Source organism: Bidens hawaiensis, unplaced genomic scaffold, assembly GCF_021521415.1.
Source record: "Bidens hawaiensis isolate Kalapana, Puna unplaced genomic scaffold, B.hawaiensis_p1.1 tig00016775_1, whole genome shotgun sequence".
In the NCBI taxonomy this organism is placed as follows: Eukaryota; Viridiplantae; Streptophyta; class Magnoliopsida; order Asterales; family Asteraceae; genus Bidens; species Bidens hawaiensis.
In genome coordinates this window covers 454,043-467,500 of record NW_027492544.1, presented here as the reverse complement: position 1 = coordinate 467,500, position 13,458 = coordinate 454,043, and the positions used below count along the sequence as shown (strand labels likewise).

The 13,458-nt window shown below is 32.9% G+C and overlaps 2 protein-coding genes and 1 pseudogene across 3 annotated transcripts; 2 read left to right on the top strand and 1 right to left on the bottom strand.

Annotated features, from left to right (window-relative positions):
- Window positions 1-544, top strand: part of LOC143552101 (DNA polymerase pseudogene) — a 666-nt pseudogene extending 122 nt beyond the window's left edge.
- A 2,961-nt stretch (window positions 545-3,505) lies between these two features.
- On the top strand, window positions 3,506-8,888 carry LOC143552115 (calcium-dependent protein kinase 7-like). 2 transcript variants are annotated; one of them, XM_077042407.1, is made up of 9 exons: window positions 3,506-3,659; window positions 5,205-5,731; window positions 6,456-6,579; window positions 6,692-6,835; window positions 6,956-7,108; window positions 7,835-7,950; window positions 8,033-8,200; window positions 8,283-8,522; window positions 8,626-8,888. In XM_077042407.1, exons 2-9 carry the CDS (start codon window positions 5,231-5,233, stop codon window positions 8,770-8,772), a joined length of 1,593 nt encoding a protein of 530 aa, XP_076898522.1. In that variant the 5' UTR covers window positions 3,506-3,659; window positions 5,205-5,230; the 3' UTR covers window positions 8,773-8,888. The 2 variants fall into 2 exon arrangements, with proteins under 2 accessions (XP_076898522.1, XP_076898523.1); XM_077042408.1 differs by lacking the exon at window positions 3,506-3,659 and adding an exon at window positions 4,035-4,070.
- On the bottom strand, window positions 8,863-12,545 carry LOC143552120 (phytochromobilin:ferredoxin oxidoreductase, chloroplastic-like). Its single transcript, XM_077042412.1, has 8 exons — window positions 12,282-12,545; window positions 11,174-11,293; window positions 10,557-10,651; window positions 10,380-10,473; window positions 10,157-10,288; window positions 9,947-10,051; window positions 9,755-9,805; window positions 8,863-9,171 (listed from the first exon to the last, which is right to left on the bottom strand). Exons 1-8 carry the CDS (start codon window positions 12,489-12,491, stop codon window positions 8,986-8,988), a joined length of 993 nt encoding a protein of 330 aa, XP_076898527.1. The 5' UTR covers window positions 12,492-12,545; the 3' UTR covers window positions 8,863-8,985.
- Between the last annotated feature and the right edge of the window lie 913 nt (window positions 12,546-13,458).

Sequence of the window (13,458 nt, the reverse complement as noted above, 5' to 3'; positions counted from 1 at the left end):
ATCTCTTGGTAGTAAAGGAACAATCGATCACGAGAATGTGTCTCTAGACAATTTGGAAGATGATAGGGAGGACTTGATTGAGTATATGAAGCAGGATATCCTCCTTCTTGGTGGGATAATGCAGAAAGCACAAGAGATCTATTATCACAATTTTGGTTTGGATATCGTTTCCAAGATCACGCTATCTTCACTAGCTCTAAGCATCTTTCGTTTGAGATATTATGATGAGGAAGATTGGCCTATCTACATACCAAATCAGAATCAAGACAGATTTATCAGGAAAGCATACTATGGTGGTCATACTGATTCATACAAACCATATGGTGAAAACCTTTACTATTATGACGTTAACTCACTCTATCCTTTTATAATGAAGGAATACCAAATGCCAGGTGGTGAACCGGTCTGGTATGGAGATCTAAAAGACAAGGATTTAGATAGTTTGTGTGGCTTTATAGAGGCTTATGTGGTCTGTCCGAAGACAATCAATAAACCCTTTCTTCCCGCAAATCAAGACCCAAAGAAATTTCTAAAATGGTTATAAAAAATTGATAACAAATTAAGACCAAAAAAAGTAATTTATAACTTGTTGTAATGTATAAGACACACCTTATATAACATTATATAACATGTAAGATATGGGTAATTTTATCTATTAGAAAATATGTCTAGTAATATTTATAACATTGCACTATTAACTTTTATGACTTTAAGAAATAGTTATAACTTTGTACATTCATCTTTACCGATATATCCTTTTTATATTTAATAAACAACTTCACATCAACAATTTTTCAATAGCTATAACTTTTCCATATGTAAATCTATTTAAAAAAAAATGCACCATAAAATGAGTATTTTATTGTCTTTAATTCGGATAAGGTATTACTATAGTTTTTTTCATTTAAAAAAATTGAGCATGTTAAGTATGGGTGTTCACAATTTGGTTTTAACAGTTTTCAAGTTAAACTATGAGTCAAACCGTTTGCTTGATTTTTTGTCATTGAAACTGTACCGTTAAATTACTAATGGTTTGTTTTCACACATTGAGCTTCAATAATAAGTTTACCGTCTGATCCAGTTTTATATGGCCGATTTTCGGTATAAACCGTAAACCAAACAGTTTTCTATTGTTTGAACATTCAGAAACCAGCTGACAAAAAGTGATGATTAAATGTTTTCAAGGTTTTAAACTAACCTTAAACATCCATAATTGTTACATGATTACTAGGATTTTTGTTTCCCGCCACATCGCACGGTCAACCGTATAGTATATTATTAAATTATGAATTAAACGTACTCTTTTATTTTTTAGTTTCAAACTTTTTAGAATGTAGAAATTTCTAATCCGACTTCAAATCGAATAGTATACTTACCAAAATATTCTTAACAAATAATAAACCAAATAAAAGATTATGAATCAATCCAACTATTATCTATGTATCGGACATGCCTATACCAAAACTTTTCGATACCATATAAATTTTTTAGGTCCGTCACTGAATATGTAAACGATAATAAATAATTATCATGTGACGTGCGAGATCCAAAACCGAAAACTAGTCGTTTATTTTTGAAATCTAACAAAACTCAGACCACTGATCAATCCACCATTTGTTTTCATCATCATCATCTAAAGATATCACACCACCTTAAGTCCACTCGCTACTAATATCCACACCACATAGGCTGCTAGGATGTTAGAAATAACACCAAGATATTTGATTACGTCTCTCTCATGGTGTGTGTTGCTCTAGGCCACCTTTAACGTTCTTCATCATATTGTTATGTTGTCAGCATTGCAGGTCTACGCACTAAGGTTTAATCGGCCAGTTATAATCTTTGTCTGTTAGGTAAAGGACCGTTAATACATGCTTTCTTACAAATTATTGAACATTAAATGCTCAACATGTTGATGTTAAGTCCGGGATATAAGTCGGTGAGCTCCGACAACGTGAATAGTGTCGGGTCTGATTCGTCCTTTATGCTAGACAATTTAGGCTAAGGTCGGGTCCTTGAGGTCCAACCCTAACACAATCATATAGTTATTTTAATTTTTTGTCTCACTTTACTTTGGTTTTTCATGTTTGGTCATCCAATAGTTATAGTCCTAGATCACCTAGGATATAACATCTATTAGAGCATTCACAATAATAGACTTTTGTGGGTGTAGTTTTTGGCTTGTGTTTTCAAATGTGTTTTTTCATGATAATTGCTTGATTTTTTCAAAGTAATAACAAAAAACATGATCTTTTTGCATGTGGTGGGGTCGGTGGGTGTTTTTTTAGTGTAAAATGTGGTGACGATGTGATAATATTTTGGGTGTTTTAAAGTTTTCTTGTTGGATGAGTTTTAGATGTTTTTAAATAATGATGTTTTTATAATATGACAAACGAGTAAACATGTTTTCTTATTGTTTTTGAGAATCATTATTGTGAATGCTCTTATTCCACAATCAACGATGTCGACTACCACATCATTTCCCCTCACAATATCATGACCAAAACACACTAATACACACAATCTAGACTAAAAAAAATAAACACTAAATTATTCCCAAAAGCCAAAAATTAAATAAAACCATCCACTCCCATAATCGACTTTATGTGTGTACGTACCTCCATCAATTTCTTGGTACAATAATTGAAGCACAAATCAATAAATGTTTTGATAGACAATTTACTGGTTACTTATGAGCTATTTAAGCTCGGATTAAACAAAAAATTTGAAACAACCTGAGCCTTTTCGAGCCCGAGCCGAGTTCGAACTTCAAATAAAGCTCGTTTAGTTATCGAGCTCGAACTCGAGCCTTGTGTATTTTTAAGTTTTAACTCTTTTGGTCTTTTATGATTTAATTTCACACTACACACCTAGAGCTCGAGCCGAATGTAGGCTTAATTTTTCTCGAAATATATAAAAACAATTAAAAGTATATATTTGAATTAATTGTTATTTAATAAACGAGCCGAACCCGAGCCTGAATAAACAATTCACAAGCCAAACTCGAGCTTTAGAAAAATAGCTCAAAACAAACCAAGCTTGATATCTCGTACGCCAAAACGAGCCGAGCACGGGCATGTTTAAGTTTTTTTTTTTTCACAACATATAATAATAATAACTAAAAATATCTATTATTATAAAATAAACAAGCTGAGCTCTGGCCAAACCTGGGCTTTAAAAAACAACTCACGAGCTGAGCTCGGGCTCGGCCATCTCTTGTACACATACCTGGAGATCTAGAACACACACATTAAACAAGTTACGTGACCAACTAAAATATTCATATAATAAATAAAAATGTCCACGCCCATATAATATAATTCTTATTATTTGATAACCTAAAAGTCCAAAAGAGTGGGAAACAGACAAATGAAACTATGAGAAAAGTGGAAGTTGGTTTTTAAGAGACAAAGCTTTCAATTTTTTACTTTCTTTATTCTGCTCATATTATTATTATTATTATTAGTATTATATGATGCAATCATCATCCATGGTATGTTGTTGTTCATCAATAGAATTCAATTCAATTCATCCATAACTATGGTCCCCTTCATTTAATGTGTTTCTTGAATATTTTGATAGCATAGTTTTTCCCTTCTTAAAGCACACACATTTCAAGAAGATTTCACAGATTGCAACTGGAATTATTGGCCTTTGAGGTATGCTGATTTTGCCCTTTTGAGTTTTTTTTTTTTTTTTTTTTAAGATTGATTGCTTTAGTTGAATATGTTTGCTTGAATTTAAACCCTGATTAGCATGTATCTTGAATTGGTGTAAAGCTTATTGCTTTTGTTTGTTATGTGAAAAAAATCATGATTTATTGTGTATCTTGCCCGCTTACCTGCCTCTTTATTGTAATTGGATCATTTTATTTGAAATGAAATTGGTGGAAAAAAAAGATTAAATAAAAGAAAAAAAAACTAATAAAAAATAGTTTTTGTGATATGGGTTGCATTAGTGGTTTTGATTATGTTACTGGTATGCTGATTTTGCACTTCTTTTGAGCTTTTTTTTAAACATTTTAAGATTGATTGTTTTAGTTGAATATGTTTTCTTGAATTTAAACCCTGGTTAGCATGTATCTTGAATTGGTGTAAAGCTTATTGCTTTTGTTTGTTATGTGAAAAAAATTCATGATTTTTTCTTGTGTATCTTGTAAAATCTTATTATCTGAGTTTGACTAATAAAAAATAGTTTTTGTGATATGGGCTGCATTAGTGGTTTTGAATAATTATGCTACTGGTATGCTGATTTTGCACTTCTTTTGAGCTTGTTTTTATCCCAAGATTGAATTTTTTTAGTTGAATATGTTTTCTTGAATTTCAACCCTGATTAGCATGTATCTTGAATATTTGTAAAGCTTGTTGCTTTTGGTTTGTTAAGTGAAGAATTCAAGATTTTGTTGGGTATCTTGAATCTGCATAAAGCTTGTTGCTTTTGGTTTGTTATATGGTTGTTTTGAGGGTTCTGTAAGTGAAGAATTCAAGATTTCTTGGGCATATGTTTGTTTGCAAAATATGTGATTTTTGTGATATGGGTTACATTTTAGTTCACAAAATTTTAAAGCTTTTGCCATTTAAAACCATAGTTGTCAAAGGCGCACTCAAGGCGTTAGGGAGCCTTGGACATAGGTGCGAGGCGCTTAAAAAGCATGGGCCTGCGATAAATAAGGAAGCATACCATTTTTTGGGGTTTAGACATGTTTTAGGATTGTTTAGGGCTAGTTTAGCTGGTTCCTGGCCATTTTCTTGATGTTTCAGACCGGTTTGCCGGAATTTGCAGAATTTTGCTGAAATTTTTAGGATTTGCCCGTAAATCTCACCGAAATCTGACCAAAACCTGGCCGGAATTTTGCCCGAAGGTCGCTGGATCGCCTGGATAGCACAGCAGGCCGCTTTCCCTGCGCCTCGCCTCGCCTGAGGTCCTAGCGCGCGCCTAAAGGGCTTTTGATAACATAGTTTGAAACTGTGTAAAGTTTGTTTCTTTGTTTTATTACATGTATTTTCTTGAATATTATTTAAATTAAGATTCAAGATTTTAATTAAGTGAATATGAAGATTTTGTGATTTGAATCATACAACAAGCAATTTCAAGATTTCTTGGCCATATGTTTTAATTTGTTTTGGGATTAATTGTAAGAAAAAATATTGAGTTTTCATAATCTAGGATTCATATTTAATGTATTTTATGATTTCAATTTACAGAATTTGAAGACTTTGTCACATAAATCATGGGAAATTGCTGTGTCACCTCTGCTAAATCAACCAACAAGAAGAAGAAAACCAAACCGAACCCGTACGCAAACGCCTATCGACCCAGGCCCAAATCTGGAACCGGGTTCAAACTTTACGTTCTAAAAAACCCAACGGGTCACGACATCACACGACGTTACACTCTAGGCCGGGAGCTAGGAAGGGGTGAATTCGGGGTAACGTATTTATGTACCGATTTAGAATCTGGTGAAAGATTCGCGTGCAAATCAATATTAAAGAAAAAACTTAGGACTTCATTTGATATTGAGGATGTGCAAAGAGAAGTTGAGATCATGAAACATTTGCCTAAGCATCCTAATATTGTGACCATAAAGGACACGTATGAGGATAATAATGCGGTTCATATAGTGATGGAGTTGTGTGAAGGTGGCGAGCTGTTTGACCGGATTGTAGCTCGGGGACATTATACAGAACGCGCTGCAGCCGCTATTATGAGGACAATAGTGGAAGTTGTTCAGGTAAATTTCCACCAAAATTTGTTTTCATAAATAATTTTTGTTCATCTGGATAGTAAGGATTGTTCATGACATCATTTCTTAATTTAATAATATGTTAAGAAAAGAGTTAGCTTTTGAAATTATAAATTACTAATGTTTTTTTTTTTTTTTTTTTTTTGTTAACATACTGTTTATAAAATTATCATTACAGGTGATTATATTATATCAATTTTAAATACTTCAAAAATATATAAAGTCCTTTGACATCATTATCTCTTATAATTTTAGATTAATAAAAATATAGCCATCCAAACAGAAGAAAGGTGGCCGGTTTGGCCCGTTTGCATTATATACATTCTGGTTCTCGGTTCGGTATTAAGTGGTTTGGAACTTGGAACCGGTCATTTTAAGTTTATTGTTTATTTTTTTTATTTTTCATTTTAGGAATATAAGGTTATGTGTATATATATATATTATATTCATGAACAATCCTTATTTTTATATAATATTTAATACAAAGTTATGCTTTTGAAAAAAATAATAATAATTTCTTTTGTCTAAAGTTAAATGAACAGATACGAACAAGAAAACCTGGTCATTTATTTGTTCTTCTTCGGTTGAAGTTAAATGAACGGACGGACATGCTTCGTTCGTCATTCGTTCGGTTCCTTTACAGTCATATTTGCCACACACTAAAACAACTAACTGATAATTACAACTGACTATTCATTCTTGCTCATTATAGACATGTCATGCTCATGGAGTCATGCATCGCGATCTCAAACCCGAGAATTTTCTATTTGCAAACAAGAAAGAAACCGCGGATCTCAAGGCTATCGATTTTGGGCTTTCGGTTTTCTTTAAACCAGGCATATAACCTTTAACTCCAACTTATTCTTCATCTAAATGCCAACCCTTAATTTAAAAATGTATTCTTTTGGGCATAAAGTCCACAACTTTGTTTAAAATGTGTGTTATCAGGTGAAGTGTTTAATGAAATAGTTGGAAGTCCTTATTATATGGCCCCAGAAGTCTTGAAAAGATATTATGGTCCTGAAGTTGATATTTGGAGTGCTGGAGTTATTTTGTACATTTTGCTTTCTGGTGTTCCACCTTTTTGGGCAGGTTTGTTTTTTATTTTAAGACATAATAATAATAATAATAATAATAATAATAATTTTTTTTTTTAAATTCATAGGTTAATTACAGAAATGTTATAGCTACATTATTGTATTTTGTTTGCAGAAACTGAGCAAGGAGTAGCTCAAGCGATTTTGCGATCGGTAGTTAACTTTGAAAGAGATCCGTGGCCGAAAGTTTCTGAAAATGCTAAAGATCTTGTGAAGAAAATGCTTGATCCGGATCCGAAGCGTAGGATTACAGCTCAACAAGTTCTTGGTAATGTTTTATTATTTAGATATAAGTAAAGGTGAAAAAATGGGCTGTTAAAACAGGTTCTTATTAGTGTGGGTCAAAGCGGGTCGGGTTGGTGACCATTTAATACTTTTTTCTGTTGTTAGTTGATGTGTTAAATATAATTACAAAAACTGTGTAAGTACAAGAATAACCTGCCTTTTTTTATCAAGACGGTTCAGGAAGTTTAAGATGTTTTTAACACGTTTGAAAACATTTAAGATGTTTTTTAACACGTGTGTTCCGTTAGTCTATTTGACATGTTTTCTTTTTAGTATGAGCTTAACTAGGCTCGAGCTTGCCTTGACTCATTTATTAGTTACCTTATATACATCTTTTAATTTTCTATATATTTTTATGTATAATAAAATAAATATTATTTAGTTTTTTTAATAGTAATTTTGTGTATAATAATTATATATATATATATATATAATGTATTAAATAAAAACTATATAAATAATAGGCCCGTTTAGGCTTGCGAGCCAGCTCAAGCTCAATAAGTAAAGCTCGGGCTCATTTATCAAACACGTTTATTTATGGGTTCGAGCTTTCGTTTAAGCTCGGTTTGATTCGAGCCGATCTGGAGTAGCTCACAAGCGACTTGACTTTTTTACACCCTTAGTTTTTAGCTTTAACACATTTGACCCGTTTGAGATAAACATTCCAAATCAACCCATTTGAAAGCTAATTTAGCTGTTACCATTGCAGAACACCCATGGTTATTTAACGCAAAGACGGCTCCAAATGTATCGTTGGGTGAGGTGGTTAGGTCAAGACTTAAGCAGTTTTCTGTTATGAATAAGCTCAAGAAACAAGCTTTAAGAGTAAGATCAATAATCTACCAAAGTTCCTTTGTTTTCTGTTTAAACCCGTCTTGTTATCTTGAATGTAACTTGATTCACACAGGTGATAGCCGAACATTTATCAGTTGATGAAGTGGCGGGAATAAAAGAAACATTTGATATGATGGACACTTGCAAAAAGGGCAAGATAAACCTTGAAGAACTGCGTATTGGTTTACAGAAACTCGGACAGTTTGTAAACGATGCAGATCTTCAAGTCATAATGGAATCCGTAAGTTTAACTGTTTTTTTTTTTTTTTTTTTTTTTTTTTGCATTTGTTCACTGGTCAAATGAGTGATGGTTTTACTTGCAGGTTGATCTTGATGGAGATGGTACACTGAACTATAATGAATTTGTGGCGGTTAACGTGCATCTTAAGCGGATGGCGAACGATGAGCATTTACACAAAGCATTCGGTTTCTTTGATAAAAACCGAAGTGGTTATATAGAAGTCGAAGAGCTTCGTTATGCGTTAAGTGATGATGAAGAGAATAATTATAACGGTATCGAAGAAGTAATCCACGCGATCATGCTTGATGTCGACACTGATAAGGTAAACATGCATAGCCATTATGATTATGTCGTGTTAGTTATGAATAATAATAATAATAATAATAATAATAATAATAATAATAATAATATTGTTATTGCATCAGGACGGCCGTATTAGTTATGAGGAGTTTGCTGCCATGATGAAAGCGGGAACTGATTGGAGGAAAGCGTCTAGGCAATATTCACGTGAGCGTTTAAACAGTCTCGGTTTGAAGTTAATGAGAGATGGTTCATTAGAGTTACCTAAATGAGGTGAATTTGCATGACATGTAGGGTTTAAACTTTGTTATGTTGACTTTACTAGAGTTGACTTTGACTTTACTAGAGTTGAGAATGCAATGAGTATAATGATAACCGATTATGCGAATATATTCGACAAGATTAAACTTAACATTGTATACATTAATCAAATATAATAATGATTCTTAACTAATGTTACAACACGCATACAAAATAAAATAAATCTAACTTAAGGTATTACCGATAAACACTCCTCTAGCATTCCAAGGGCGGGTCTCAAACGACTTACCGACAATGCTTCGTTTTTCATTTATTGACCCGTCACCACACTCATACTCGGGAAAATAATCTAGAAACATTTTGTTCCCGAGCTCGTTCACTCCATTGAAGAGGAACTTCTTCACCACATCCTACACAACATTTTATAAGTTAATCTTAAATTAAAAATATTAATAAAAAAAATCAAAATCGAATTTTGACTAATTTACTTTAAAACTGTACCTAGGCCTGTAAACGAACCGAACGTACAGTGACGTATACGTGAACCGTTCGGCGGGAAGTTTGTTTATGTTCGTTCATTTAATGAACAAAATGAACATGTACAAAATGTTTGTGTTCATGTAATTAAACAAACGGACATGACCACATGTTTCCTTTGTTCATTTATGTTCGCTCATTTATGTTCATTTTGGATGAAGCTTTGGATAATCATCTACTTAATGTTTTATATTTGTTCGTTTATGTATGTTTAAGTGTGTTCATTTATGTTTGTGTTTGTTTACATTTGTTCATACATGTTTCTTTATGTTCATTTATCTTTGTTCAATTATGTTCATTTATGTTCGTGAACTGTTTATCTAGATTTTAAATGAACGAGAACATAAATGAACACGAACATGTTCTTTTTTAAACTAAACAAGCATGAACACAAATACTTGTTCGATTAAGTGTTCGTGTCCGTGTTGGTTTAAAGTTAAATGAAAGATCACGAACCTTTGCAAGAGTCTCGCCAATTAATCTTTTGAGAAGCTGGTAGCCTGGATCCTGTTTATAGCAACAAAGACACAATGAGAAATCAATATATTTTTCTAAAAAGAACAAAAAAATAATAATAATAATAATAATTAAAAAAAATAACAAAAAAAAATAAAATAATAATAATAATAATAATAATAAGGCACGCACCTTTTGGGCTCTCCAAGTTAAATACCTATGTTGCGCCTCACGATTCAAACTTACTTGAGAAACATCAGTCTCCTTGGTCGCCTGATTCATCAGACCAAGCCAAGCCTGCCAGTTTATAACAATAAAATCAAAACTAAAAAGACAAAAAAAAGTGCGATAAAAACACTTATAATATAATTATATAAGACATGACACACACAAAGTGGATACCTTGTAGTAATCTACGAATGCAGAAAACAAGACATCATGATTTTCATGACTCGAAGAAAACCTGGTCCATATGACTATCGGCGAGAAGAATTTCAAAGACTCGCCCGTGAGTTTTCCTCCCCAAGGTAAAAGCTGCACACAATCTGTCGTTAAATGAATTTTAGGCATTCGTTAAATTACAACCGATAATTTAAAAAGATTAAAATGTCAACAGTCAACGGACCTCGGTATACTTCAAGCCGAGAGGAATCAAGCTTTTATAATACTTGTCCTTGTAATGTGCCTCATTTATGACATCATGCAAAGGATTCAAGTCCCTGTGACGCGTCATAGAAACCGAGTTTACAGATAGCATTAAACATTCAGTTATGTTTTAATGTATTTTTTCAAATAAACTTACAAAACAACGATATTTGTGTTGCCAGAGGTGAAAAAGTTGGCGCAAAATATTGGGAGGTCATATTCTGCTTCAGGGAAGACAGCAAAGTCTAGCACCTAATAAAGAGTAACAGTTAGGCCTGTAAACGAACCGAACGAACACGGACACGGACAATTAAACGAATGGATTTTCTTGTTCATGTTGATGGTTAAAAAATGACAAAACAAATGAGTATAAATGAACATAATTAAACAATCATAAACGAATACCAATTGAAGTCTAATACATGTTTAATTATTTTTTAAAATTATAAAACTACATAGTTAAATGAGTTAAACGAACATAAACACACGGACTTAAACAAACAAACATAAATAAATGAACACATATGGACAAAAACAAACGAACATAAACGAACGTTCACAAACATAAATGAACAAACAAAACGTGTACTCATGTTCACTCGTAAAATTAAATGAACAAACAATCGTGTTCATGTTCGTTCGTTTTATAAATAAACGAACTTCCCGCCGAAGGGTTCACTGAACGTTCGGGTCGTTTACAGGCCTAGTAACGATTAAAATAGAAAGTTATTTGGCATAACACCTAATTATTATTTAGGAAAGTTAAAGATATACCTGCATACCATCACTTTGTTCTATAGAAAGACTACGAAGCAACCGGATTTTTGGAGCTTGATATGAACACATCTTTAGCTCTGTTTTCCCGTCCAACGCCTTTAAAGTACTGAAATCATCCTGTTAATTTAAAAAGACCAAAACCCATACTCAGATTTAGGGATGCAAATGAGTCAAGCTGCTTGCGAGAATGCGAGCTACTCAAGATCGGACTGATAAAAAGCTCGAAACGAGCCGAGCCTTTTTGAAAAGCTAAATGAGATATAAAAAGTCAACAGATACTAGCAAAAAGCTAGCACCCCAACAGTTTATTACTTGTTTAGTTATCGAGCTTGAGCACAAGCCTTGTATGAGAAGATTGTTTGTTTACGCTCGTCGAGCCTTGTGTATTTTTAAGTCTCAACACTTTTAGACTTCTATGTATAAACTCATAGCCAAGCTTGAGCCGAGCTTTGTCTCGTTTAAGGTACTTCACGTGAGCTCTAGCCGAGCTTAGACTTGTTTAAGGTTTTTCTCAATATATAAAAAATAATTAAAAATGCATATAATTTAATTAATTAATAAAATCAAGCCAAGCCCCCAAACTCGAGCTCGCGTAAGTCAAAATGAACCGAGCTCGAGCCTAGTCCAACTCGGCTCGTTTACACCTCTAAAAAAGTAGTTCATCTCAGGCACTGTGTAGTGGGCGATAATTTTGAGGGGTGACAACACCCCCCCCCCCGGCGATAAAAGGGGCGACATGTATTTGTCGCTGGTGAGTGTGGAAGACTATTATTAATTTATTAAATGAACCAATGGCAAGCCTTGAGGGGGCGATTTTTGGGATACGACTCCACTACAACCCTAAAATAAAAATTACCCGGTGGCGCCAAATGTCGAAATGCATTTTCCCTAAATTTGATGTGACTATCAAAATCCTAAACAAGAAGCATTATGGAATTCATATAAATTTGAAGTTGAACATATTTAAAACCCTAATTTTGATCTAATTTATTTCCTAATAAGCTTAAATTGCAACTATTATGCTCTATTTTGATGTAATAATAATAATAATAATAATAATAATAATAATAATAATAATAATAATAATAATAATAATAATAATTACCTGCAAATAAGAAGGAATCAAGTCTGGAACAGAGAGTTTGGTTTCATCTAAAGCAAACTGAATAAACTTTTGGTATGAATAATAACCAGAGGCTGCTTTCATTAAACATGTACACCTTTTGGTTCTTGTTGTTGGTAATAATAATAATGGATGTGGTTTAATGGTTGCAGGTAACAAAGTTGATGATGATGATGATGATAAACACTTCATTGTTGTTGAAAGATTTGCAGTTGGATATATGTCAGTTAGCTTTGTGTTTGTTTGTGTATTGTGTGCAGACAGTAATCTAGAAGACAGGAAGATTGAAGCATAGGTTTTGTACTTTGGTACATAGTCACGTGTTCCTGTTTGAACCGTTGGATTTTTTTTTTTAATTATTTTTCTTGATTTTCTTAAAAGTCTACGCCCTGGAAATTGACTTTTTTATTTATTTTACTCGCATTTTACGATGAAGCGTGTTAAATGCGATACAAAATATCACGTTATGTTGAAAATATCACGTTATGGAGGCGTGACGAGAACTTGGTCGGTGTCGGTTTAATTCGTTTCGATAAAAGTTTTGTGATCAAAGTTGGAAGTTTAAAAACTTTGTTACTTTGTTGTGAAGATGTAAAATTTTGCAAAAAAAAATAACTTTGTGAATCAATTCAAGGTGAAGGAACTTAAATGGAAGCTTGATAACAAAGGTCACGCTAAATTTGGTCTCAACTTAAGATTAAAAGCGCTATCAATCCAAATAAATTGTTTTATGTGGCGTCTATTACAAGAATGGATTGCAATCATGGTGGCCCTTTCGATTAGGGGTATTAATTTTGAAAACTCGATTTGTGTATTTTGTCAATAAGGGGTATTAATTTTAAATTTAACTTTGGTGATTGGCTGACACTTAAAGCTTACCACCAACGGTATTGTATAGAAAATCCTTTAGTAGTAACTTAACTACTAGTGATGATCGGTCTATCAACCGGTCTTTTGTATGACCACTCTAGCCCGTACAAAGAATCATGCAAATATTATATTTCATTTTTGTTTCGCACAGGCAAATGGAACAATAATATATGGTATTGTCAAGTCCATTGCGGTTTGGTTTGTGGATCTTTAGAATTTGACTTTTCATTAAGTTAACAAATTAAAATTAACTAATTATTTAAAGCAATTTAATTTTATGGTAATCAAT

Excerpts from the sequence above, each read along its gene's own strand:
- LOC143552115 (XM_077042407.1), top strand. The coding sequence starts at position 5,231 with ATGGGAAATTGCTGTGTCACCTCTGCTAAATCAACCAACAAGAAGAAG. Across the intron at positions 6,836-6,955 it reads TGTTCCACCTTTTTGGGCAG|AAACTGAGCAAGGAGTAGCT; the intron begins GTTTGTTTTTTA and ends TTTTGTTTGCAG. Across the intron at positions 8,523-8,625 it reads TTGATGTCGACACTGATAAG|GACGGCCGTATTAGTTATGA; the intron begins GTAAACATGCAT and ends TTATTGCATCAG.
- LOC143552120 (XM_077042412.1), bottom strand. The coding sequence starts at position 12,491 with ATGAAGTGTTTATCATCATCATCATCATCAACTTTGTTACCTGCAACC. Across the intron at positions 10,652-11,173 it reads AACAAAGTGATGGTATGCAG|GTGCTAGACTTTGCTGTCTT; the intron begins GTATATCTTTAA and ends ACTCTTTATTAG. Across the intron at positions 10,474-10,556 it reads AACACAAATATCGTTGTTTT|GGACTTGAATCCTTTGCATG; the intron begins GTAAGTTTATTT and ends GACGCGTCACAG.